General features: G+C 47.5%; 1 protein-coding gene across 5 annotated transcripts; it reads left to right on the top strand.

The window, feature by feature from the left end:
* The first annotated feature begins 40 nt into the window (after positions 1 to 40).
* MDM4 (MDM4 regulator of p53) lies at positions 41 to 24,060 on the top strand. 5 transcript variants are annotated; one of them, XM_038168168.2, is made up of 11 exons: positions 41 to 199; positions 5,761 to 5,867; positions 8,407 to 8,481; positions 9,990 to 10,123; positions 10,512 to 10,561; positions 13,369 to 13,430; positions 14,175 to 14,271; positions 15,646 to 15,806; positions 16,365 to 16,499; positions 17,289 to 17,372; positions 18,279 to 24,060. In XM_038168168.2, the coding sequence occupies exons 2-11, from the start codon at positions 5,793 to 5,795 to the stop codon at positions 18,831 to 18,833; spliced, it is 1,428 nt and encodes a 475-aa protein (XP_038024096.2). In that variant the 5' UTR covers positions 41 to 199; positions 5,761 to 5,792; the 3' UTR covers positions 18,834 to 24,060. The 5 variants fall into 5 exon arrangements, with proteins under 5 accessions (XP_038024096.2, XP_038024100.2, XP_038024098.2 ...); XM_038168172.2 differs by lacking the exon at positions 41 to 199 and adding an exon at positions 1,141 to 1,325; XM_038168170.2 differs by lacking the exon at positions 41 to 199 and adding an exon at positions 3,247 to 3,395.
* The last annotated feature ends 3,621 nt before the right edge of the window (positions 24,061 to 27,681 follow it).

Below are 27,681 nucleotides of genomic sequence, written 5' to 3'. Positions count from 1 at the left end.
GTCCACTCTAGGCCACACTTCCGGCGCGCTCTATGGTACGGCCCCGCCGGGCCGGAAGTGGCCGCGCCGCCATGTTGGCTGCGAGGGGAAGCGGCGGGCGGCCGCGGCGCTAAGATGGAGGCGGGGAGCCCGCGGGGGGCCTAGGGGGAAACCCCCACCCCTGAGGGGGGCGGCCCGGGGCCCATGGGGATGCTCTAGGGTGAGCTGAGCCGCCGGGAGAGCGGGGTTGGGGTTGGGAGCGGGATTGGCGTTGGGATTAGGGTTGGGATTGGGATTGGGATTGGGATTGGGAGCGCTTTTGGGGTTGGGATTTGGGGCTCCGGGACCAGGTCGTGGGCAGTGGAGCCGTGGCCGTGCGGCACCCGCCGGGCGCTGCGCCTTGGGGGGGGGGAGGGGGGGGTGTTACTGGAAGGGGGGGGTAAAGCTCGGGATTTGTGGGTGAAAATCAAGTTTCTGACCCAAAATCGGAGCTGCCCCTTTGCAATCTTGTTCCTGTGGCAGCATTCAGTGCGTTGTGGGGGTCTACAACGGTTCTCGGGGTGTGCTGAGGGCTCGGCCTTCATGAGGTGGCCCCGAGCGCTGTGTCGGTGCCCCTCAGAGACCCCCAAACTTTTTATTCAAAAATTGAGCTTTATTCTGCACAATTCCGGACCCGTGGTGTGTGGGCAGCTGGTGCTTAAACCACCTGTCCCGGCAGCACAAGGAGCTGTGCCAAGTGTGTCTGTGCCAGGCCCTCCCGTGGCAGCCCCAGCCCAGGTTGCTCTGCTGCCAAATTTAATATTTTGGAGCAGCACAATGTGCCCAAACCACAAAATGAAGCTCTTTGGAGCTGCTTGTGCCGTGCCTCATCTCTCACCCCACGATTTACCCTTAAACACTGCTTTTCCAGGGCAAAGCGCCACCAGGGGCTGTCCCAGCGTGGTGCTGCTAAGAGCCGTGGTAACAAGGAGTTAATTTCAGAGAGGCATTAATAACCCAGAGATCAGGGGTGTAAAGCCCTGCAGTTATCGCACATGAGGGGCTGTAAAAGATGAGCCTTTTTTTTTAGGATGGGCGGTTCTGCTGGCTGTGGGCAGTGCAGAGCTGCTGAGGGTTGCAGTGCTCGCATCAGAGGTGAAGAATTTAAATTTAATCAAGTCCTTGATAGGATCAGGTTGAGGGAAGAGCTGTTTTGGAGAAAGAACAGCAAGCGGGATCGAAAGGAGACTTGAAACACAGACGGCTGTTGAAATTTGGATTTATACCCACCCTAGTACTCGTTCGTGTCACATCTCCAGCAGGTGGGTTGGGCGCAGGCACTGCGCTGCCCAACAGGAGGCTGAGAGGTAAATGAAGTGAATAAGGTGAACGAGGAGATCAGAATTTGGGTACAGAGCACCCGGGTCTTCAGGGACAAGCTCTGGGCTTTGTGTGGCAGCCGGGCTTCCAGGAGGGCGCTGACGTGTTCAGCAACTCTTCTAGGAGCAGGGCAAAAAACCCCAGATGTTCAGCTGCAGTCAAATGTCAGACGGCTGGTTCTGCTGAAAATGTGGTTAAAATAAGGGCTTTTCTCGCTTTTCACTACTGCTAAGATTACTGGCTTCAGTTTCACTCCTCCGGAAAAATTAATGTCAGCTTTTAATGGCTTTTTTTTTTTTTTAATGGCTTAAAAATTAATGTCAGCTTTGTGGCAGGACGGTTAGCACGCTCCGGTTAGACCTCACCTGGTGAAGAAGCAGCTTTTTTAACTCTCTGACTTGCTTCCTCTCTGTGCTTAAATGGTGATGTTGATTTGCCATCCCCTTATGAAAGCAGCCCAAGGAAAAGCCCGATTTAAGATATTAAAATAGAGATAAATGGAAACAACAACACGAGCGTCGGGCTGGAGCTGCTGCCGGATTCCAGCCATCGCCAGCAACAGCCACTGTCAGCAGCAGCTGATTTAGGGAGATTTGCAGAGCCCTTGGCCAGCATTCCTTTTTAATTGAAACAATCAGTTTTGTTTTCCTCCCGCTTAACTGGTTTTGCAATAAAAGGGCCTTGCATAACATTTGTACTCTGAGAAGTGCTAACATCTGTCACAGGTTGGCTGCTTTCGGCGCCTCGTTGGCAGAGCTGGAGGTAGCAGCACGCAGATGCAGCGTGTCCGCAACAAAACCCGGGGCAGGAGAAATTCAGCGTTGTTACATCTGCTGTATGAGCTCTGGAGTTGATTCCAGAACAGTTTCCAAAAAGGAGCTCTTTAAAACGAGCGTTTTGGCTGGTTGTTAAAAGCCGGAGCTCTGCCTTCAGTGATGCGTTGCGGGGCTTCTCTGTGGTGAAATCAGGTTTTTCTCAGGATACTTTTCCTAATTAAATGCCAAGTCAGCATCCAGGCAACGAATCGGAGCACTCAACTAAGAGCAGGACAGTGAAAAGTGAAGCCAAGCAGGCCGTAAAGCACAAAACCTGTTCAAATCCCCGAATCCATGCCCCAGCTCTCCCTCCTCCTGCGGCCCCCAGGTAGCCCTGGGACCAGCTCAAGGAGACAAATCCCTTCACGGTGGCCCTGGAGCACCTTGCAGCTCTCCCAGAGGAATTTTGATGCACTCAGGTGAGAATTAGGGCCCGGAGAAGGGCTGAAGATGTGAGCGAGGCTCACGGGGAGGAGTCGTGGTGCTGAGAAAGGTGAGCAGAGCTGGCAGACACAAAGCTCCCAGGGCCTTGCACTGATAGGGACAAACCTAATTAACTGTGACTCAATTGTCAGATCAGTGCTTGTCTAAAGCTTCCCCTGTGGGGCTTCTCTCTCCACGATACTGTACACGAGACTGCAAGCTTGTTTTCTGGAGCAATTACAGCGTTTGAAAGCAGGAAGGATGCTGCTGGCTGGGGACAGCCCTTCAGAGCAGAGTGTAAGGAAGGTGTTAGTGAGGCTGCGGGGACACCGAGCGGGATAACGCCTGCTTTATGCTCCTTGCTGCTGCCCCCACTTTGCACAGAAGCTGCAGAGCGCGTCAGTCTGGCATGAAAGACACAGAAGTGAGCCGAATTAGAAATCTATTCTCAGCTTTACAGATGTGGCTGCCAAGAAATGCCCACGCACACAGCTTGCAGCAGCTTCTGGGGCCGTTAGCTACGATCTTCTCTCTCAACCCTGCCTTCCACAAGAGTTCTGATCTCTTTCAGGAACTTTTACTCACAGGACGGGCAGGCTGTGCTCATCCCTGTAGCCTGCAATGCCCATATAAAGCATTTGAGGGGAAAAATCCTTGCTTGGTGACTCTTCTGTGATTCATGGGTTCTTCCAAGCCATCAGGCTCCTCCAGAGTGGTTTTGTTACACGGCTCCAGAGCCACGGAGGGGAGCAGCGCTGAGCCCTCTGCTGCTTCCTTCAGATGGCTGAAAATTAATTTGAAAGCTTCCAGCATTGTAGGGTAAGCGTTTGGCATGAAATTAGTGGGACAGTACAGCTCCTGGGTAGGACTGCAGCAGGGAGCCGGGCAGTTCTCTAGGAACTGGCAGCATTTCTCCTCCTGGCCAGCCTGAGCAGGGCATCAGGGAGGTTTTCTGTCCGGGCAAGGCAACCAGGGGCTGCCTCTGTGAACCTTGTGGGTGTTTGCAGCCTGGACATGTCCCAGGACTTGCTAGGTAGCCTAATTAGAAGTTAAAAAGAAGTCTGATGTTCCAAGGCAGTGCTGAGGCTCTAACCTGCTAACAAATCCCCTTTGTAGGGGCTGGAGGCGAGGCGCCAGCTCACCTGCCTCTACTAAAAGCAGCACCGGAGCACTTCACGTCTTTTTTTCTGCCTTACCCTGGGGCAGCAGTCCCCTTCCAGGAAGGCAGGGTGGGGGGAACTCCACACTTCTTTGCCTGCCCTTCACACCTCCTGCAGCTGCCCCTGATGCATTTAGCAGCCAGCTGCGGCCAGCAGAGGGGCAGGGGCTGGCTCTGAGCTGCTCCTAGCACAGGGACTCGGAGGAGCAGAGGCACAGAGGGGACGTGGAGCGGAGAAGCTCACGGTGGGTAAGTTCAGCTGTGGCTCCCACAGAGTTCGTGGCAGGGGTAAGTTGCCAGCTTGTCAAGGAACTGAAGACAGCAGCGACTTCAGCTTTAAGCCAGTTATTTCTGGTTGTGCCTAGATCTGCTTGCTGTCAGGGTGGTTTACCAAGCTTGAATTTGACACACGTTTATCGGGCTTTAAGCATTTAGAGATGCCTCATCTTCAGGAAGGATTTTATCCCCAGCAGTGCTTATTTCGGGGAAATGCAATGGTATAAGAAATACCAGAAGCCTCTTAGTAAATTAGTGCCTGTTCCTTAATGAACGGGGCAGTGGGAGGGGTAGGGTGTGAATGTGTGATACTGCCCATCAACTTGAATGTGTTTTGAAACTAACTTTTGTCAACCGAAGTATTTGCAGTGCCTGCTAGATAAGTGTCCAGCTTGTTTTGTCTCAACTGGAGATGTTTTTACATTCCTCAGGCACAAGCCTGCTTGTTTTGCTCCTGTTCACTTCTGAATGTAGCTGAGCGTCCGACTCAGTCTTCCCTAAGCGACGTAGGAAGACTCATCTCCTGTCTCTCAGGAGTCTCGTGGCAGCAAACTTAAGATATTTCTTTGAAAAAAAACAAAATTTTTTGGCTTCAGATTTTTAAATTAAATTATGGCAAGGGTTACAAGCTGGCACCTCTGCCAGAATCCACAGACTAAACTTTCCTAAAGCTGCAGCCGCGTGGGCAAGCTCAGGAGCCAGGCTTTGCTTTGTAGTTCATCTCCCACTAGCCTTAAATGTACCCGTGTGAGCAAGAGTCAGTTGCAGGACTTCCTTCATGGTGCCTGTAAAAAATGTGAGTAGATTAGTGTCAAAAGTCAGAATTTATTGTGCCCTGTTCCAGGGAAGCAGAACGGCTTTGCTTCAGCGATAAATCCGCGTGCTGTAGGGCGGAGGCGACGCTGTGTGAAATAAGAGGTCAGGACTTGGGTTCCTTCTCCAGCGGGTTCGGTTTACTCTGTCCCCACGTGCAGCTAATTAACGCTGTCCTTCCTCTGTAAGGATGAAGGTTTTGAACCTACTTTGTGTGGGGCAGATATGGGCTGGATGGTGTCGAGAACATGAGTCATTGCAGATCGCTCTGCATATGAAGCTGCCGGCCTGGGGTGGATGCTGAAGCTGATAGGGCTGCGAATTCAAATCGCTGCAGGATTTCCCCTTTTGTTCCTTTCCAGGAAAGGATCATTTCACCCACCCAGCCAGCGGTGCTGGTGGAATTGTTAACTTGTGGCCTGCATCTCCTCGCTCTGGATGGAGGCTGCAGCAGCTTTCGCGGGTTTTCATCTCTTCAAAAGCAGGCGGGGAACGTGCTAATCATTGCCATCAGCCCTGGCTGCTCAGGGCTTTGCTCTTCTGGGAGGATTTCCCTTGGGGTTGCTGTGACTCAGCTCCTGTTTCCCCCACCCTCTGACTCAAAGATTTCAACGTACTACACTCACTAACAGCGTGGCAGAGACTGGTGCTTCCCTTGAGCCGGCAGGTCCAGGTTCCTCACCAATTCCTTAGAGGGGCAGAGCAGAAGCAGCCCCAAGTCCCTGCAGCTCTGTCCCAGTTTGCTGTTTGCAGCCAGGACGGGGCACAGCAGGTCTGTGGTAGGAGAGCAGGTGAGGGGGCACAGCAACGTTTAGGATATGCAGGCAGGGCTATTTTTGAAACGCAGATTTCCTGAAACTTCTAAGAAGTGGAAGTGATTAAACCCCAAGAGCAGGTTTCGCAGCTTAACTGGGACGTGAAACTTCTCGTTTATAGGTCTGTGCCACAAACAGCTCATCACTGCCACTATGACATCTTCAAGCTCTGCCCAGCATCCAGCAGCTGAGGATGCCTGCAGAATCACTCTTGGACAAGCTAACCAGGTAATTATCTCCCCTACTTACCTTCATTGCTTTCCTCTCACTAAAACTCCCACTTCTTCCATCAAATCGAAGCTTTTTAATGCCGTTTAAGTAAGAAGAGCTTAGCCTGATGGAGTAGGGCTTTTATCCTGAAGATTTCTGTTGCTTTGACTACCAGATTAGAGATTTAGGAGTATTTTCAAGGGCAGAAAAATAGACAAAGCAGTTAACATGGGCTGTACAAGCAGTGGCATGATGCACGTTTTCATGCAGGACCTGCACTTAGAAAAATTCTCTGTAGAACATTTCTCCTAGTGCTAGACTATGTGACAGTGGTGTTGGAGCATCGTAACGGTGCCGTGTTGAACTTTGCTCAGGCAGCAAGGCATCCCCAGGCCTTTTTTGGAGTTGCTTAGGTAAGTGGCAAGCACAGCACCCGTCCTTATTGCCTATTCTTAGAGCAGCCCTGGAACAAAAAGGTAGCTGAAGCTTCAAGCCAAGGCCAACGGGCAAGCGCATGGTTTGGGGTGTGGGAGCCTGGCTCTGACCTGGTATGTTGGCAGCCCAAAGAAATATTTGTAGTGTAAACAGTGGCTAGAGAAAGCTGGTCTAAAGCGAGGTGTTTCTCCAAGACTGGCATCCCACCTGCCAGAGCCACTTCATTGGGAAAAAAAAAAACTGTCTCTACAATATGAAAGGAGGGGGCAGGAATGAAAATGAGCTGAGAGGAAGTTAGATCTTCCCATTTGAGGCTTAATTTAGGAGTTTTGAAACATAGCCAAGTCCTAGGCAGAATTCATATGTATGAATATTTATTCCAATCAGTGCTCAAAAAACTACATAAATAGGCTGGGGTATTATTACCAAAATATTGATTGTCAACACTCAGTTTCCAGACTAACGCTTTGATTTTGGCTGTACTGTGATTAATGAGGGCCCCTTCTAAACGGATCAAGCGAACTGGGTTATTTCTTTAATAAGAAAGATATGAAGAGTTATTTCAAAATCTATTTGAGACTGGTCATTAGAGAAATGAATGAATGCAAATACATAATTTCATCTTATTGAAAACTAAGTGCTGATACGTGCAATTACTTGTGTTGTGCTCAGCTTTTTCCTGGTGAAGAAGCTGTCTTAGAAAGGCTTGTGGCTGGACATGAGTTGCTCTGAGCTTGAAAATGCATCCAACAGTTACAGTAATGAGAAAACAGACCAGATACACTCACAGCAGAAATGAAGTTGTACAATGTTTAAACGGTGGAACAAATGCTTTGCCAATATCACCTTCAATAGCTGAGGGACAAATTAATTTGCACCCAAACCCCTCCTCTCCTTACCTTCTGCAGGACAATGGTGGTGCAGCTAGAGCTGGCTGTTGAGGAAATAAATGCAGGGCTGTAAGCAGACTGTTCACATCAGGCAGGAAAGGTGTTAGAGTTGCATTTATAAAGGCAGAAAGGAGGGGTGTGCATGAGGCCCACCTCACACTGATCGCTAAAGTCCTTTACTAGCAGAAATTACATGCCTTGAGAGCTTAGGTCTTGTCAAAGTGTAGGGGAAACAGCAACGAACATCGTGTGCTGAGGGTTGGACGTTCTGCCCAGTGCCAGATTGAAACATCTCGCTGTGTTAGCATCTGGGAGACAAAGGAGAGCAGAGCAAGAGGTTGAGTGTGGGAAACGTACGCATTAGCATACAATATTGTACACAATGACGTGGCATTCAGCTTCCAGGCAGAACAGTGAGGGCTTTCTGACATTTTGTAGGAACACAAGGCGTGGATCCAGGGGGTGATGCTCTCCTAAGAATTGTTAGAATTCTTGTGGAGTAGATGAAGTAGTGGTGCGGGGGAAGGAGCTATTTAAAACTTGCTGTTTTGCATAGCATCATCTGTCTCCTCTGCTACTCAAAGTGGCTGGGGTGTGTGGGTGAAACCTAAAGAGGTGGTGGTGCAGTTGCATTGTTCCTAGGATTCTTTGAATTTCGTGTAGTAAAGGTTTTGGTTGATGATTGAGGTACACAGAAAATACACGTCCTGATCGTTGGTGTTAATTAACCGTCTTTGCTCCTGAATGTGTGACTCAGTGCTTTGGTTAGTCACTGCCCAGGCCTCCATACCATGGGTCTGAGTTTCCGATCTTTCCTCACATGATGAATGACATCAAAGTTAATTGGACAATGGGAGTGATTAAAGCCTTTGGAGCAGTCTGCCCAAATTCCAGAGCTTTTTTTTTTTTTGTCTTGCACTTGAGTCAGAATGATTGTGCTGATTTCCAGTCCTTCTAGCTTTTTTTTTTTTTTTTTTTTTTTAAGCATTTGTCCATGCAGATGACCTGTAAAAGAGTACCAGCCCTCAGCAAATTAGCCTGAGGCAAGCGGTGTTTCCCATGATCTCCACTTCATCCCACAGTTGTTATCTCTGGGCTTGGTGTGCCAAACTTCCACAGGTTTAGCAACTTGGGCTTGTGAGCTATGGTAGGCAGGCATGCCAGGGCAACGTGCTTTCTCTCAGGGCACTGCTTCTTCTCCTTCTAACAAAAATCCCTGCTTCTTGTTTTAGGTGCGACCCAAACTGCCACTTCTGAAGATTCTGCAGGCTGCAGGTGCCCAAGGAGAAACCTTCACGCTGAAAGAGGTGGGCTCAGTTTCCAGGCACTGAAACTCTGCCTGTCCCTGGTCTCTTGGCAGATGGCCCTTGGTGGGGAAGGGCTGGGGCTGGCTCTTGATTCTTCTGTGCTTGGAAGCCCTACCTGCAAAACAGGGATACCGCACCCGGAGGGCTGCTGCGATTTGATTGATCGTTAATTGTCCTGAGAGCCTTTGAAGGAATTGGGAATGGAGTGTGAAACAAAATCAAAAACCTCTTTAAAGAGAGGAAAGATGGGATAGATAGTCACATACCTGAGAGGGCGTAGGATTCAATTGTCTTGCTGTCTGCTCAGTGCATGAAAGCCTTAAAAATTGGATTCTAGTTGATATTTTTCTTTTAAGTTTTCTTTGAAATAGCTTGTCAGCTAAACCTGAGAGACCCTGTGAATTCATTTATTTTAAGATTAAAATGCAATATATGTACAAGATTAAAAAAATGACACCGACTGTGATTTACAAGAGTAGCCTGTCTGCAAAGAATTAAATGCAGTGGTTTTTCATTATGAATGTGTCAAATATTCCTGCAGAGCCCTGTGACTTATTTTAAACACTTATGCATTTAAATAACTTATTTAGCTTCTAAAAAGTTTTGGAAAAACAAATTGAATGGTTTAAATGGGGGGAGTTGAGTATTAAATGCATGTTGCTCGTATGGATTAACATTTTAACTCCACTAAGGCAGTTTTTCTGCAGTGAATGGCATCCTGTTAGCATAATTTTGGTGGCATTTGCTGTCATTCAGGAGGTCACTTTGGTGGGTAATGGGGGATGGATCCTTGCCTATATTGTGCTTAACTTTTTTCACCTTTTTTTCTTCTTGTCCTGTGGATTCCTCACTGTAACTGGTAGTGTCTGGTAGCTCTCACAGGATGTTTTCTCTCCATGCTTTGTGATACTGATGCTCGCGTTTTTGCATCTTGCAAGCTGTCTCCTCAGGAATGACACTGCAATTGTGGCTATCCTTTAGTAACAGCTTATACAGCTTTGAGCTGGTGATACCTTCTGCCTCCTCCCCATGCCATTTCACTCTCTTTACTCTGAGCTGTTATATTGTTCCTGCTCCCATTTCAAAGAGTGGACCTTGAATGATTTGCTACCATTCTTTCAGGGTTTTCTGTTCCAGGGATAGTTCTTTGTAAAGTTGATGTGAACCTTACAGGCTCCATTCGGAGCTGTCACTCTGGGAGATGTCCCAGATAACATGATGTGTTTTTTTAGTGTGGGATAGTAGAGTGAACTCCTGTTTATCCATTTTCAGCTCAGTTTTCTCTCCTGTCAAGGGTTAGTAATTATAAACCTTACAGCAGTGTGTTAAAGCATAATTCTCCCTTAGTTGTGAGGCACTGATGGATGCCAGAAATGCAGAATTAGCAGGTACTGTTTGACTGACACTATGTAAGGAGGCAAGTAGCATAAACTAAAGCAAATTTCCAGGACCTTTGGTGGTTTGGTTTCAGCTGCAGACGTGGCTCATGGTATGTTCCGTGTCCACAGGTTATGCATCACCTAGGACAGTATATAATGGTGAAGCAGCTGTATGACAAAAGACAGCAACACATGGTGTACTGTGGAGGAGATCAGCTGGGAGAACTGCTGGGGCTGGAGAGCTTCTCTGTAAAAGATCCAAGGTAAGAAAAAGTGGCTGTTAACGTGATGTCTCTCAGAGATTGCTGAGTCAGGAGACCCTTGGTGTCACTGTTCCCACTTACAGTCACATAAGCCTCCGTGAATGCCAGTGACTTTTGGCTAGTTGATTTGACAAGTTCAAGTTCAGCTCCTTTATTTTGAAGAGCCAGTTCTGAATGGTCCAGACAGCTGCTTGAAGTGACATCTCCTCCACCCTTTTATTTCTGTGTCTTCTCAGACAGTTGGTTTCAGACTCATGCTAAAGGCTGCACCCCTCAGTTTCTGAGCTAGACTTCTCTGTAGCAAGCATTTAGCTAAAGAGTGGCAAAAATTGCCCTGCAGATTCCAGCATTTCTCTGCATAATAAACTATCTCCTTCTTTTTCAACAGCCCAGTCTATGAAATGTTGAAACGGAACCTGACTTCTGCTGCAATGACAGGTAGGTTTGTCACGGTATGGACAGCTATATTCAATATAGTGTTGATGTAACTTGGGTAAGTAATGATATTCAGAAAAGATGTGTTTCTGAAGTTGGAACAAGCTGCTAATGAAGGCTTTGACAAGACAATCTCTTTGAGTATGTGTCTTTTTTTGTGTGTGCACCATCAGTAGCTGTGGTATGAAATCAGTTAGTAGTGGTTGAGTAATACAGCTGCCTGCAACCAGTGGCCAAGCCTCAGAATGGCAGACAGACTAAATATTGCGGATGTACAAATCATCGTGGCTGAAGTGTCTCGTCCAAATGGTTATTGATTTCTCAGTCTTCTTGCAGTTTCATAGCATTCTGACTTCTCTTACCTCATTTTATGCTTTCATAGTCTTGAGAGTGAATGTAAAGAGTGCCGGAAACCTAACCTAGTTCTGCAATCCAAAGAGGTCTGGACTTTAATGAAACACTTGAACCTTTAAAGGTTGCTATTAGTTTTTCAGCTCATGAGAGAAATTATCTACATCAAAAGTCCTTCAGTCATAAGTTAAAATCTGTTCTTAACTTAATGTCAGCTGATGGCTCCCTTGCAGCCAGTTCCCACTGTACAGCTGGTCATCTTCATGTGAAAATAAACATCTCTTGAAAGCACAAATGTGCAAATCATGAGTGAACTATACCAGGGAATTTGTGCAGCCTCGTGTCATTCTTCCTGGGGTCTCCAGGCAGATAATATGGGCTTACTTTTTCCTAAGTGCTTAGCCTGTTTGTGCAGACAGACATAAACACTAGTTCAAATTTAGAAACTGAGAAAACATGGCCCTAAACTGTTCATGTGTCTGCTTTAAGCCATATATTAGCACCTCTGAGGTTCCCCTCCGTTCCCTGTTTATACAAAAGAACCTTCCTAAGCAGACTGTCTAAACACGTAGCTGCAGATTTACTGTGTGAGTGCAGTTTCCCTTGCTGGTGGTACCCTGGCCTTTTCCGTGTAGGCAGTGTAGATGGAGAGCAACAGATTTCGGCAGAATGCTCTCCTCTGCTGCCCTGTTCCCTTCCACTTGGTGTGTGCTTGTGGCCCTGCACGTGTGGCTGTGTGTGTGTGTGTGCTCCAGTCGTGGTGTCACTATTTCTAATCGTGCCAAAGGAAGTACTGTTCCTTTAGTGAGATGGCCATTGAGTTTTTCTACCATGTATGCCTGTGTGTGTGTGACCATGAAACGAAACAGGTTTGGCAGACCAGGCCTTTGGCAAATATGTAGGAAGGATGACTCCTGGTATTGTTTTTCCTTTGTTGCAATATATCAGTAGCTGAAGGTGCTGCAGGGCATAGAGGCCATTCTGTTTCATGTTGTGCAATAGCCACTTGTGTTCATTAGCCAAACCAGTGCTTGTCAGAACATCACTTTGCAGATTATCCTGCCCGCTTCAAGTACACTTGTAGAAAGAAAAGTGACTGCAGTACATCTTGATAACGAAGATTAAGCTCTTACATAATGCTTTTTATCAGATGGTGTCCTTACATGGCAAACTTTCACTCTTAGTATGAATCACATGAGGAGGTTTCAGGAATACCTACTTCTCCTTAAGGGCATTTTACGTTCAGTTCCTGATAATATGTGGGCTTCAAAGAAAGCCTTCCAGTAAGTGGAGTGTATTTTCTTAGTGTTTAAGACTAGTACGTGTCACTTGTGAATTGTTAGAAGGGCAGTTCTTCAGCTCTTCTAATGCCACTGCGGAGACAAAGCAGTGATGGATGAGCCAATTGGCTTCTGCTTTCCTTCAGGTATCAAATAATTAGTGACTACAGAAGCTGTATGCTGAGGGAAGGGAACAAAAGAAAGCTGAACTAATGCGTGGAAGGCAAAAAATGTGGGATAGAACCATGTCATTTTGTGGTCCTGTGCTCATCACTTTATGGTCCACTTTTCTGCCTACAGGGGTAGTTTTCAGTGCTTTTGTATCAGTGCCATGATTCATGATGTGAATCAGATTCTTCATATCTCCTTGGCATTCTGCAGGGAATTTTTAAACTGAAATGGGAGAAAGCAGGAGCCATCCTTGCATCTTTTGTTTTCTAGCAAGTCATCCTATTCAGAGAGTGAATTCCTAAATACAGTACGTACAAAGATTCTGTTGATTGTTCTTGCTGTTCATGTTGGCCTTTTATTAACTTGTGGGGCCAGCATAGTTGTCTGGATCAAACTGTAGTATGGCTATATACTCAGTTACCCAGGAAAGAGCCTGCTGTGCATGGAATTCTTAATCTAGTTCCTGTTCTGGATGCCCACACCCTTCAGAAGGATGCCTCTCTAAGCAAGTACCAAAAGCAGTAGTATTCTCAGGTATTTGTAAGAACCTTACTTTTTCTGTTCACCTTCTTCAGTGTAGATCTGGTCCATCCTTGAAGTTCCCACCCTCTGCTGTTGCTCTGGGTTTCTGCTTCCATGCAGGCCTTGTGTGTATGAAGGACCTAGAGCTCACAGCCTGAGGACAGGCCATAGGAGACAGAAGAGGTTTTCACATTGGGAGGAAGGTTCTTACATGCTGTAGTTCCATCAAGCTGCATTTGTGGGGAGGCACAGCTGTATTCCATAGGGTTTTGCCTCCCTATCTGTCTATCAAAGCCCAAGGAATACTAAAGGGATGGCTCTTTAGGAAATGGTCAGCTCTCTAAGAAAGAAAGGGCTCTGTTTCCTTAAAGGGTTACTTAGAGGTCTGCCAAGCCTGGCTCGTTGGTTGCTTGCTGAAGACCCTCTGTGTTGTGAGAATGGTTATTACCAGGGAAGGTTTTTTCTTTTGTTTTACCTGCTATCTAGATGCTGCACAGAATCTCGCAAAGGAACAGAGCGTCGATAAGCCAAGCCAAGACCAGCTGAAGGTAAACCCACTGCCTGGTGGTTTCTTTTGTTGTACAGAGTGCCCCTTCTCTGTACCTGTGCATGGTGGACTGCCAGAACTTTGTGCTGCTTGGCTGCCAGGTCCTCACCTTCCTGAAAGTTCTTGGAGTCCACAGAGCAGGGACAGAGTGACCCTTCTCTGTTCTCATCATAACAGAGTACCAGTCTCTGAGCGCGTTTCTCTGGGGTGTAGCACTTCTAGTCCTCAGTTCCTCCAGCGTGCTCTGTCTTTTCACGTCTTTCCCCCTCTCTCTCATCCCCTCTCTGAGTAGGAATTGCCAAATAGTTAAAGTTTCTAAAAAGTGTGAATAGGTTTTGTGTTTAATAGGATTGTTTTTGAAGCTTTCAGGCAGAATCTGAAACCTAGGAAAAATCTTAATGTATTCTAACTTCTCTCAGGTGTATTTTGGGGTTAAGGTAATTGGTCTGGGAGGGGGCCAGAGAGTCATGAAGATCACAGTATTTCATTTAAGATGGCAGCTTTTGGATTTTTGCCAGTCTTAAGATTTTTCCTGGGTTGCAAGTATATTGTTTGTGCTGATTACAGATGCATTAGCCTTCCTAAAGAGTTAACAGTGTGTATAGCTGTTGTTCAGAAACTCCTGTTTCTCTTCATGCCTTTTTGGTGTTGTACTGCAGCTGGTGACTCGGAATGGAAGTGCTACATCCCCTTGTCCCTATAAGCTCTGGTGGACTAACATCTGTTTTTTCCTTCCTTCACGCAGTTTAGCCCGCAAGAAGGTTCTGACACTGTCATCAGAGAAGGTGAAAGCAATACATCTGCTGTGTCTACCTCAGAGCACAAATGTGAGAATTATGGAGGTGAGTGCCAGCTTTTCTGTGGTGACAGCGTGTGCAAGCACTTCTTCCCCAGTGTGACACGTTGAGCTTTGCATCAGGCAGCTGCTGGAGGAGGGTGTTGGGAGACTAATAAAAACTTGTGAAATGCAATCTTTAAAACTCATCATTTTATGGCAAAGATTGAGAGAACTGCAAATGTCTGTCGAAGGTATTTCATGATAGACTTGTTTTCTAGCTTGGATATTTGGTCTCATAAACAAACAAACACTGAATAAAATGGCAGGTTAAGCCCCAAAAGCACATCTATCACTAAACAATGCCATCAACAATCTTACAGACCTTGCTGAAGGGTATTTTAAATGCCGAAATTATACTCGTATCTATTTATCTTCCCAAGGGACTCTCTCCTCTGATTACATAGAACACAGCCTGAGCTGTCTGCAGTCATTACCTGCAAACCAATCAGGAATCTGAATAACAATGGGATTTTTTTTTCCTGCCCACTTTAAGTATCATACAGCTCCTTCATATTTAGACATTTCCTTTGTTTTAATGTCTGGGGATTTCTTGCTGGTTCACTCAAGGATTTCTGATGTTACAGAAACAATTTTCCTGTTTTTCCACCTTCTCCTCTCAGATTATTCGTGTATCAAGGAAACTAATTTGTAAACCTAAATCATCTTTGCAAGCGTGCATATTTCTGGATAAAATGGGAGCAGTAAATATTTTCTTGGCTGCATGTACAGAGGAGGCAGAAACAGTCCTTGTCGGTGCCTTTTGAAGCTCTCAGAACTGAGGAGAGATGGATTCAAGGTTATCTCGAAGCTCAAACCTCTGAGTTGAGGATCGTAGACTAAACTGCACTGGCTAAAAGGGAGGAAGCTGAAGCAGGGGGCTATGAAGAATAGATTTTTACCTTTCTGATTTGTATTTTGAGCTGGTTTGGGAATTCAGGAGCTCCCATCATCTGAAATCTGAACCAAATTCAAATCAGTCTTCTACATATTAAGCATTCAGGAATTTTCTCTGTGTTGACTTGGATAGAGTTCTGAAAGAAGTGTTCATGTTTGTGTATTGAGTCTTAAAATTAAGGTAACGCTAAAGAGAAACGTGCACAGTTATAGAGACACTGGGAGCTTGGGGATGCTTCTTTGACCTCTCATGGCTGTATGGTGACTATTTTGGCAGGTTTGCTTGGGTAGATACACTGGCACAGACGTGCAGCAGATCTGACATCTCAGTATGCTTACACGAACCTCAAAGCTGTTAGCAGTATCTCTGGCTTTCAGATAGAGCACGGAAGATTTCTCAAATCAGATGGGGCCAAACTTTTCTCTGCTAGTCTCTTAAATGATGTAGGTGTGGCGTGACTTAGATTCTACTTGGCTCTTACAGACAAAGACTTAATAGAAAACCTCTCTAAAAGCAAGAAGCCTAAACTGGACCTAGTGTTTGAGGAATGGGATGTAGCTGGTCTTCCATGGTGGTTTTTAGGCAACCTCAGAAGCAATTACAAGTCCAGAAGTAATGGATCAACAGATATTCAGACTAACCAGGTGTGTAGACATTTTAAAGAGGTGAACTGTATTCTCTTCCTCTCCTCTTTCGTGTTCCAAGTAAATAATAAATTCTTGTTCCTTCTCTTCCCTTCCCACATCCCTTCAGGACTTTCAGCCTCTCCTTTCTGTGTTCCTGTCCCAGCCTTTCACATCAGGTGGTTGGTTACCTTTAGTGTTGTTAAATAAACTAGGCAATCTGTTATCCACTGGAGGTCCTTCTGCACTCCAGAGCACTGGTTGTATTGCAGGAGCTGCCCTTCTTCTGGGTGGAAAGTTGTTACGCAGTGCAGATGATGGTAGCGTGGTGGCCAGCTGCTGTATGGCCAGCTAGCAAGGGGAACGAGCACAGTGCTGCTGCCAAAAAAGGGGTGGTTTATTTGAGAGTAGTGATCTGTCCCTTTTTCTCCTAGGGGTGACTGGAGAAGCTGACCAGGGCTGAGAAGGCTGTTAGTGAGGAAAAAGGGCGAGGTGTTCACTGGCTGTGGCTGCAGTGCTGGTGCTCCTGCTGCTGATACCCTGAGCTCTAAGTGGTCTCTCTCGTTTCTTCTCCAACAGGACATAGACACTGCCATTGTTTCAGATACTACTGATGACTTGTGGTTCCTCAACGAAAGTCCGTCGGATCAGACCAGTGCTGCAGTCAAAGTGGAAACAGCTGACTGCGAGGAAGTGAAAGAAGATGACAAAAAGGTACCTTTCCAAACAGCCACAGTACACGTGTTCCACTGGTTGGCCTCGTTTAAGCGATTGCATGCAAAAAAAAATCCTTTTTATCATGAAAATCCCTTGCTTTTTGTCTGTCTTCTGGTGTTACATTGACTTGAAAGGAGCTAGATTTGTAATCATCCAGAGTTTAAATTGTGTTTAGAAAAGGCTGTCACCATTCTGTACATGATGTGATAGCTTTCCCTTGTAGTTAGTCTGTTTTTTTCTCAAACGTGCATTTTCAAGGCACACAATTAATTTAAAATTACTTAAAATTGTGGCACCAACTCTACTAAATTTGTGGCCAGTATTTCAAATCTAATTTTTTTTAAAAAAGGAAGAAAATCTCAGCTTACGTTATGCTAATGTTTTGTATAAGATAAGCTTCTTGCCTGAATCTGCTAGCTGAGCTGGTAGTAACACTAGTCACAAGAAAAATTAATCAGATTTATGTTTAAATGATTGAATTCATGTTTTCTTCCACGGAATTTAGTAGGAACACTCAGGTGTATATGCTTGCATTTGTATGACTCTTGTGTACATCAGAGAGAGATAAATCGATCACAGGAAAATACAACTGTAAAGCAGCTCAGCAACAGTTATCAACAATGTTCTGGAATAGATACAGTACATAAAACGGCTTTCCATTCACTTCTCTAAATGGATTAATTCTCATGGTGATTATGGTGTTATTTTAGATTTGCTCTACTGTGCCAGGCACATTGTAAACACAGATCCGTGCCGCAATTCTGACAGCATATCTGCTTTTCCCAGGTGACTGAGGATGCATGTTTGCATGACTTGGAGGATTCTCAGTGCTTAAGTGATGACACGGACACAGAAGCTGCAGCCTCTGAGGTAGGCATCCTTTAGGTCAGCGTTCCTTGCCTGGAGTATGCTGCAGCCCTAGCTGTAGTTAGAAAAACTCATCTTACAGCTCCTGGTTGTGGTAAGAGAATCTGGTTCATACTTGAAAAACTTGTCAGTGCAAATATCTGAGTCAAAATCAGCATTCCACTGAGTCCTGGACATCCAGGCAGGCTAGGAAGCTGTCTGTTGCTTCATTGTGGTCTTTGCCATGAGGAGAGGATCCACACCCCACCTCACCCCTTTTTTTTCTTTTCTTTCTCAAACAATTTGTATGGCCAAATCAGGAGGAGAGTCTTTTGAGTCTTGTTTTAAGTCAGCAAACGTGTCATGATAATTTTTGTAGCTGGTGACACCAACATTTTCCTGCATTATTTTCTGGTCTGCATATGCTCAATGAATTGGGATGTCCCTAGCACTGGGCAGCTGAAACATAGCTCTGATCTTGGGCAGCTCTTGCACTTGTTTTGTGGGGTAAACAAATACGCAGCTATAAGTTTTGCGGGTTCGTCAGGTGCTAAATGATTAATAAGTCTGGGAGATATATTCCTAACTGATTGCAGGAGCTCTACCCTTGAATTTAGGGTGAGATACTGAAGATTCAATAAACTGCACAGCTTGAGAATGTTGTATTCTTGCAGAGTGGTGGAGGCTGGGAGAAGGGCAGTAAAATATTCCTTAGGCTTTCTGAGGTGTGGAAAATCAAGGGCAGTAAAATATTCCTTAGGCTTTCTGAGGTGTGGAAAATCAAAGTAGCATCCATGCATTTGCAAGCCTCGGTTATAATGTCCTCTTTTGTTGAAGCTCCTTTTCTGCTTTTCCTATGCTGGCGAAAAGAATTGTATGCAATATCACACTAACTTGCTGCTGTTTTTGTCTGCCTCAATCGTTCTTCAGGACTGCTGGCAATGCACCAAATGCAAGAAATTTAACTCTCCAGGCAAACGGTACTGTTACCGCTGCTGGGCCCTACGGAAGGACTGGTACTCAGATTGTCCCAAACTGGCTCATTCTCTTTCTCTGTCCAACATTGATGCTATGCAAAACAAAGACGAGGATGAAGGGATAGATGTCCCGGACTGCCGAAGGACTATTTCTGCTCCAGTTGGCCAACCTAAAGACATGTACGTGGTAGAGAACAAATTACACGTAGATCCCTGCAGCTCTATTGAGTCTTTGGATTTGGCACGAGAATGTGAAAGCAGAGAGTCCCTGTTGCATTTCACTGAACGTAAAACGGAGGAAGAAATACAGTCTTTAGAGAGCATAAAAAAATTACTGAATCCTTGCTTCTTATGCCATCACAGACCACGGGATGGGAATATTGTCCATGGAAGGACTGCTCACCTTGTGGCCTGTTTCAAGTGTGCAAAGATGTTGAAGAAAAAGAGATCACCTTGTCCAGTGTGCAGGAAAGAGATTGAGATGGTGATCAGAATCTTTATGGGATAGCTGAACCAGTTCAGGCCTTCTCTATCAAAAGATAGCACGCAGATTCTCTTGCACTCTACACAAACCCTAACTTCAGAGATCATCAGGTGAACACCAAAGAGAATTAAGATTCCAAACTGCCCATGAATCATCTGCATCAAATGAAGTAGCATCTTTTTTTTTTTGTCTGTTTTAATGAAACCCTGTAGGGAGCACGCAATAACCAGCATGTTGGTATCAATACCCTAGTTTTTAATGGCTTACTATGATTCTCTGTTCTGACAACTGGTCCTTGCAGGAGGCAAGTTTTGGAGAGTGTTATGACTTTGGCTGTTGGAGTGTTCTCCAGGAAGTCAAACCCTGTGCAATGCTTTTTAAGGGAGGAGTCTGGAGCTGACAAATAATATATGCAGAGTGGGTGGGGTGGGAAGATGGGAGGGGAGGGGAGGTGAAGAGGGTTCTAATTTAGAGAAGCCATTTCTCCAAGGATCAGTTCTCTTGAAGGCAATGAGAAGCAAATAATCATGTATCTTAATAAGATGTTTTTTGTTTTTGTTTTGTGTGTGTTTGTTAACTGAGGTCCTTTTGTTTCCAGACTTGAAATGAGCAGTGTCAATCTATAGCCATCTCAGGTTACATACCAGTTGGGAGTCAAGTAAGATGTTATACTGTGCCATGTTGTTGGATTTTTTTCACTTGTATTGATTCTTTTTTCATTTCAGTACAGTTCTATGTCAGCTGTTGTTGCTTTGTTGAAGCCTGTCCAGTGTTAGCTCAGAATCTGGCGTGCCAGCTGGGTTAAATTATAATAGCTCTTTATCACAGTGCCCATTGCAGCTTCCCCAGCTGCAGCTTCCACCATTGCTGCATTTCATCAGGCCAGTCTAGAAGATGCTCGCTCTGTGTGATGTGGCTTTACAGACAGGGTATGGGCCTTTGAGGGGGAAAAAAGTCCTGCAATGCACTGTCTATGGACTGTGCTTGGTGTTAATTTTTGAATGCTCTCCAACGATGTCCTTTCCCAGTGATTTAATGCCTCAGATCTGTTTCAGCATTTATGTTGTTCTCCGAAGTTGTCTATGGTTAGTGTACTTGTTGTTAAAGCTCACGTAGAACTTCAAAAAGGGCTATATGTTCTTAAGCTATGAGCTCATGCACTAGAAGTGTACTCAGCTCCTCCTCAGCCGACTGACTTTGCGAGGGTTTCTGCTCAGAGTATTCCCCCCAAGGAGAGGAGCTGTGTTCTTCACGTGTGGAAGGCAGGTAGATGCACCCCTAAATCAGGGGTGAATTATAGGAGTGTAAAGCCTTGGGGCTCCCAGAGAATTTCCTGCAGCCACCTTGGATGCCCTGAGATCCCTGGCTAACCGGGCAGCCCTCCTCCACACTTCTTCCAGCTTTCCCTTCTGGATTCTGGACAGCGCCGAGGAGTTTGTGGAGCCAGTGGGAGAAGACAGCGCTGTGGGAGCATGCATTAAGCATTATTTCTGTTAGTTTTCTAGGTCCTTATTTATTTTAAACATCAGGTTAGTGAATAGTCTTGCCATCCATTTAGTCTGGAGTTCACAATGGAGAGCCAGAGAGGCGAGGGAAGGCAGTTCTTGGCATGTTCTCCAGGGCTTTGGAGAGCCTGCGTCCGGCAGCAAGAGTGCCTTCACCTCTCTTCAGTATACAGGTGTGTGAATTCAGTACATTGTTTAGGATATAGCCTGTTTTGTCATCGTCTGTACAGTTCCCTTTCTGATCTAGGGAGTGCTCCACTCCTGGTTAAAGATAAGAAAGAAAAAAAAAAAAAGAAAAAATGAAAAAAAAAAAAAAGACAGGGAAAAAAAAGATAGTGCTTAGACCTTGGTGCTTCTCTTGGCTCTTTCCACCTTGTTTCCTACACTCCTTCTGCTGGTCCAGCCCTCACAGGTCAGGTGTGCAATGAAAGCCCCAAAACCTGCCTGGCAGAAAGTCCCAGCAGTCTCCCATGTCCGAGTTGTTGTTTTTATTGTGCAAAGATACTGGAGTAGGTGCTATCTGCAGTCACTGCCTATCACTGCCAAAAGTCAGGTCGCTCGTGTGTTTTGCGTTGTGTTGTGATTATTTCTACACCAGCTGTTATTTAGGTTGTTGCTGTTGGCTGTTCTTTACAGTTCTCTTGTAAAAATCGGGGGATAACCTTCTGTTTGCTGCACTATCCGTACTTACGTGGGAGTGGATCCGTGTGGAAAAGATTTACTTTTTGCTCCCCTAACTGAAGGGCTCTTAAATTGCAGGTGATGCACTTTAATCATGCGAAGCTCAGTGGTGTTATCTCCTCGAATCACAGAAGGGAGTTCCTGCCAGGTAGTTGCTTCCACTTTCAGGTAGTTGCTTTCCTTTTAGGAGCATGGGTTCAGGCAGCGTGCATTGTGGCACTTCTGGATACTGTGAATCTCCCCTCACCCCAATTGCTTCTAAAAACAAAAACATTTTGCTCAAAGCAGTCGTACTGAATTGTTCAGCTCTGGCTGCACTGAAAAGCTTGTAATTTGTGTTGACCAAAAAAATGTACGGAGAGTTTAGGCTGCTGTAAGGGGTTGAATATTTGTACCAAAATCCTACTGAGATCTGTATGCAGCTTCCATTGTTAAATGAAAATTGCTGTTGTGATAAAATCCAAATCCGCAGGATGCGTTTTGGGGTAACGACCTTCTTATCTGTGACTTCTTGTTGAGTAGAACCACGGTGTTTACAACATGCATTTGACAAGTTCTTTATTCTTTTGAACTGAAATAGCAGTCGTCATGTCTCTCAATGTTACAGTTGATCATGCTTTTATAGAAGAATAAGCTATTGCGGCACAAGCACCTCGTGGTGAGATGTAACTGCCCACCTTGTGGCTATGCTCTGGGGCGGGGGGGGTGGGTGGTGAGGGAAAAGGAGGGAAGAACATTTAATTGCTTTAAGTATAAGGCTAAAAAAATAATTCAGCAGGAGCTGCTGTTTGTTGTTTTTGTTTTTTTTTTTCTTTTTTTTGACACTTTTGAGGAAGTGCAGGCTTGAGGTGTGAGTTGAAGAACTAGCTCAAAGCACTTGGTCGCGATATTAAATGCCGTGAGCTGTCGGCCCGGCAGTGCTACTGATTTCCTCTTCTACAGATGCCACAGCTGATGTGGGCTCTGTTCAGAACTGCGTTTTGTTGGAGCTCAGCATCTCCCTGAGATGGGTGTGAACTCAAGTTCTCTGACTACAGCCTTGCTGTCTCATCACTCCTGGCAATTTGTTTCTCGGTGAGGTTTTACTACGAAGTGCAATATGGCAGAAGTGGTCCTCGGGCAAGCATTAGCAGGCACTGCTGCGTGTCTGCTGGAAGCGTGGAGCACAGCTGTCCTGTGACTGTCAGATTAGAAAGGTCTCTGCTTCCCTGCTCCTTTCTCCAGTGACGTTGGTTGCTGCTCCTCAGGAACCTGCTGAAGTCTCCCCAGTGTGAGCGCGCCCAAAGTCTGGACTTCATCCACAGATACCTCCGCTTTTCACTCAGAACCGTTTAGCCCTAGAGCCACCAAACTTCTTACATGGATATTGAAACAGAGCATGGGAACCATAAGCCTCTCAGCTGTACACTGCCGCTCAGCACATTGCAGTGCTCTTCGTTGCAAAACACTGCACATCATTTGCCTTCATCCCGTTTTGGCAGCCAGAGGTACCCACACAACACTCACTGCATTCGCTCCTGCAAGTCTTTCCAGTTTAAGTGCCTCTTCGCAGTTACTCCCAGTGACTGTTATTTGCTGATGCGCCCAGTATATCAGCCTTTGCTTCAGCTCTCTGTTCAAACACCTGTGTCCATCCTCTGCTGAGCTGTATCACGGAGCCAAATTTAGCCTCACCAAAGCTGCTACGTGAATTCGAGAGCCTTTGGAGCAGCCCCCAGAGTGCTTCTGAATGCTGGGTGTTTCATTGAAGACTGTTGCAAACTTTCTGCTTCTGTGCGTTATTTATTACGGTGCATGGCTGTGATGGAACCCGTGGTGCAGCTCGCCAGGGTCCTCCATCCAGTAATGATATTATATTTGCTACTGAGAAGCTGTCCTTGCAGGACAAAAGTGGCTGTTGACAAATGGAAATGGCCTGAAAACCGAGTTTCAAAACCCACCAGGGTAGCTTGCAGTTGCCTGCTCACTCTTTGCCTGTTCTGAGCTTCATCTTCCTCTCCTGGAAGAAGAGAAATGTTCTCATTAGAGGCCTTCAGTGGAGGCTGGCTGCTTCGGAAGACAGCACGATTTAATGGTTGAAGAAAGGACGCAGAGCCAGGGCTCCGGTCTCCATTCTGGCTTTACTCTTGCAGTGATGCATGAGGTGAGGAAGAAACTCCCCGAGTCCTGTGCACGCTCTGTTCAGCTGAACACCCGCAGGTCGTGTTGCAATCCTTGAAGAGGAGGCACTGCGAGGCTGATCGTTCAAGGTCAAGGACACCCACAGGTAGTGTGAGGCTGATAAACACTGCGTGCTTGGAACAGCTCCAGAAACAGGTTGCCTCCAGGCAGCAGCTCTCCTGCTCTGAATATCCTTCATTGGTTATCTGTCCAAAGTGGCTGGAATTTTCCTTCGCTGCTTAGCAAATCAGTGAGACCATGCCTGTAACCGCCTGGTGGTGTCTGGCCAGCGAAATCAGAACGGTCAGCAGCCCCAGGCTGGGTTACACACCTCAGCAACTTGCTTGCACTTGTTTATGATGAATACAGGCAGCTGTTATGATTGCAGTCTTGCTTTTATGTGCTATTACCGTGGTAATGTGCATTTGCTGCCCACACACACGCACGGACACCCTGTGCCTGCCACTCGGAGCAGGTGTAGGAATCCGTAGCTGCTGAACTCTGCAATTAGCTTCAGTCCCTTACTCCAAGCTGCCTTTGATCAGTCCGTGAAAATACCTAAGGTATGAACAAACATCTTTTACCTCTGGCCAAGCTAACAAAGACTTGCTCTTCTGGAAGGAATCTTCCTGCCCTGTCTCACTAGCACCCTTCCCCTGCAGCCCGCCGTTCCCGAGCCAGAATCTGGATCCAAACACCCACCCGCACAGCAACCCAATAACCAGTCTCTGTGTGTTTGCACTATTTAAAAAGGCACGTACATGTATCATGGACCTGATGACCTGTTTTTGTGTCCACAGCATAAGTCTAATTAAATGGATCGCGTTCTATGGCAATGTTGGGTTTATTTTTTCATTTGTACTGCGTTTTGGGGACGACTTTAAGTAAAGGCCTGTTACCAGTTACGTAGCCTGTGCTCTTTGTGTGCTTGCCTTCCCAGAGCCCTCCCTTCCCTCCCAGGATGTGTCTGCCTTGCAGCTGAGAGGGGAAGTTATGGTGCAAGTATTTGCCACTCCTGCTGAGGTTTGCAGATGCAGCATGAGAACAGCCCAGGTTTCATCTGTGCCAGCCTCACCACCTACTTGCTGTCTTCAACCTGGAGCAGCTCCCCAGCCCCATTGCCACCAACATTTGCAGCTGCTCCAGCTTCCCAGAGGGTCGCCCACCCTATTGCTTGCTTGTGTTAGTGCCGGGAGGTTGCTCAGCACCTCTCCAACAGTTTTTAAGCTGTTCACAGCAAGCATGGGATGAAGGCAGCCCTGGTGAAGGCAGCACGCCCCTGCTGCTCCCCAGCCAAGCCAGCTCGCTAGAGGGCACCCGGTGGCTGCTGATGCGGGGAGCTGGCTGCTGGCAGCCTCCTCACAGTTCTCCCTTCTTGCCTCTAGGTTTTATGTACCCAACCTTTAAGGCTGGCATAAGCAGGCTGAGCTGGGATTCAGCTTTCCTCGTTCTCCTGGTTTCTGGAGCTGCTCAGGGAGCAGCAGGCTGCGCGTAATCAGGAGGAAGACGGATGAGCTGCTCTGGAAAGCGGCACCGCGAACGCCCAGCGGTGATGGATCGCTGCTCACTGCCAAGGAGGAGCTGCTGCTCCATAACAAGCAGCATCCTGATGGGGGGAAACCAATACAACCCCACCTGTGGCAGCAGGAGAACCAGGGCTGCTCCCCCCATCCCTGCCACCAGGCAGGAGGCAGCGCTGGCCCTGGTTGTGCCCCTGTGGCTGCGTTTCTCCGAGCAGCTTCAGGTAGGGCTGGTGTCCAGCTTGACCTGCGGGCAGGCAGCTGGTTTGCACCCAGCAGCCGTTCCCAGCTCTGTCCTGCAGAAGCCACAAGAGCAGTAATTAGACTCGCTGCTAACCTCTGCCTCCGTTCCAGCCTGCGGGGATGTTTCTGGCTCTGCCTCTGCAGCGTTTTGTCAGCGTAACCTTCCCCTGCACCCTGCCAGCAAAACCAGCCGGTCTCAGCGTGCTCCGAAGAGCAGGAGCTGCATGAAGCAGGTCGCATGGAGCAGGAGGTTAAAGCACTGCTGAAGCAATTCCCTTCCTGCTGCACGGTCCCAAATAGAAAAGGTGACGTGGTGCTGCCTTGGGCACTCGGGGCAGCAGAAGAGCAGAAGCCCCCCTCGAGAAGGAGCAATCACAGCTCTGCTTTCTTGTCCTTACAGCACCAGATCCAACTCCCAGTCCGCTCCCAGTTTGTGCCAGTAGGGCTGTGGGGACAGGCAGGAGCCCAGCTGGGGAAGCTGAGGGCAGGTACAAGGCGCTTTGCCTAACCAGGACGTGATCCTTGCCTGTGCAGGAGCTGTTTATGGATAAACGCGACAGATTGCTCTGGGTGCCTTTCCCCACGGTGTTTTACTTGTTTGTTTTTCAGCTTCCCCTGACTTCCCACTCCTCCAGCTGTCCCTGCAGCCTCCTTTGGGTTTTTTTGGTGGAACGCTGAGCACGCCTTGGCCTTCCTCTCCACCGCAGCTTGGAGTGAGGAGCTGGGCTCTGCTGGGATCTCCCTCTGTACCTGCAGCCAGCCAGATGATTTCACCAGGCTGCTGTGAGGAAGGAGGCTGCTCCAGAGCATCTGTGTCCGTCCTGTTTGCCAGGGGCTCTTCTGTGCTGGTGAGAGCCCCCAGCAAGGTGGAATTGCTCACCTCCAAATTCGATTTAGCGCCGTGGTGCTAAAAGCACCGTGAGCCCAGGAGCTGGAGGCAGGGGGAGAGCCATGGCTTTGCCCCACTCTGTCCCTGCTCCCCGTGGGGCTCTGCGGGCACCCAGCTGCTCCCTGGGCTCCTACACCGCCACCTCCCTTTTGTTTCTGCAAAGCCAGAGCGGCCTCGCTGTGATTTTCCTTCGTAGCCCCCTTTAAGGACGCGAGGCAAGGGCAGAGTCTGGCTCTGGGGTGGCGTAAAGCCGGGGCGAGATGCGTTTTGGGGTGTTCCCCGTGGCTCCCTGCAGACGGACATGCCCAAGGTGCAGACACAGAGCCCGTCCCAGTTGCCCAGTGCCACATCCCAGTGTCAAACTGGTGCAGAGCTGGGGGTCCATGCCCGAGGATTCGCCCTTCCCCTGGGCAGCTCTGGAGCCATCCCCATACCACTGGCGTTCCCGTAGTAAATCAGCACGGCTGCTCACCGGGGGGATTTCGGGGGGTGCTGCAACCGGCACACAGACGCCTGCACATTGCTGCGAGCTCAGGAGCAGCTTTACAAGCCCCAGGCATTGTTGCTGTGTCTGGAACCCGTGTTCCCTTTAAAATCAATAGCACAAAGGACGCGGGAGCGGGCTGGTTCGCCTGCGTTGCCGATTGTCACCCGGCTGACACAGCCCCTCCAGCTCCAGCTGTTCTCCCTCGGCACAAAGCAATGCTGCCTTCAGCGTGACAGAGCGCTTCTACCTCCGACCCTTGCTTGGAGAACTGCATTTTCTGCTTGTACCTGGGAAGAAAAGGCGCCGCAGTCAGGCCTTTACACCACAAACAAGCAAATGAGCAGCACAACCAGCGCCACAATGATGGAATTCAAGGAAAACGCATCGCTTCGGCTTAAAACACAACCCCACGGGCATCCTGCCTTCATTTTGTGGGTTAAACAGTGGAAATATTCTGGAAATATTCGCCCGTGCCTGGATTCTGCAGGTGCCTGGGGGTCCCTCAGACCCCAGCAAGTGCCCTGGGTTCTGTCCTGCAGCTGCAACGTCCCCGTTTGGGTTTGGGGCCCCCCCTGCCTTTGCTGGCAGGGCGATATTTTATTTATCTCCTCGTGATTTTACCAGGATTTAAGGTTCTGTGGGTGCCACTTTTCTCTCTCTTCTCCCCCCCCCCTTTCCCTTAACCTTGTTTGCGCGATGCTGCACCCGGATTAAATATTTACAGTTTTCTCCATCCTGGTGAGCCTCCCAGTTCCCTTCCACTCTCGATTAAAGATTTACAAGGTGGGCATCGGCGCTTCTGCAGGGCTGAGAAGCAGCCCCCCTCGGCAGCTTTTTAAGTGCTTCGTTAGCCGTAGTCCAGCAGAGCTCACAGAAATCAGGTCCCCAACACCAGCACGCGCAAACCCGCCCGGCACAGCCCGGGTGGTGGGAGCTGAGCGCTTGCAACCCCCAAATACCTTCCACGCTTGCAATCTGCACACCCCCAGCTCCCCAGGACCCCCCCAGGGGTGGCAGAGCTGCTATTTTTAGGAAAATTTACAAGCTAGAGGACAACAGGCACCAGGGCAGAGCCGGTCCTGGCACGGAGCCCTCCTGCAGCTCCGCTAGGACGGGGCAGCTCACCGCAAGGCTGGCAGGAGCAGGGTCAGATTCTCCCCCCTCTCTGCTCTAATATTTATAATTAGCCGGCTTTTTTAGATCAATATTTTATCGGGAAGGTTGCTGGGGTAATTCACGCTTCGAGCGTCTTCCCTCCACGTGAGCAAAGCCCGGGCTATTAGGAATAATTAACTTTTTGCGACTTACCTTCTTAGCGGAGCAATAAATCTTTAATGGTAGCTGGGAAATTTAATAATGGAAATCGAGGCGGTGACCTCAAAACTTC

This window comes from Anas platyrhynchos, chromosome 27, assembly GCF_047663525.1.
Source record: "Anas platyrhynchos isolate ZD024472 breed Pekin duck chromosome 27, IASCAAS_PekinDuck_T2T, whole genome shotgun sequence".
NCBI classification, from domain to species: Eukaryota; Metazoa; Chordata; class Aves; order Anseriformes; family Anatidae; genus Anas; species Anas platyrhynchos.
Note: the sequence above shows the minus strand (reverse complement) of the source record. Positions and strands in the feature narration are given on the sequence as shown.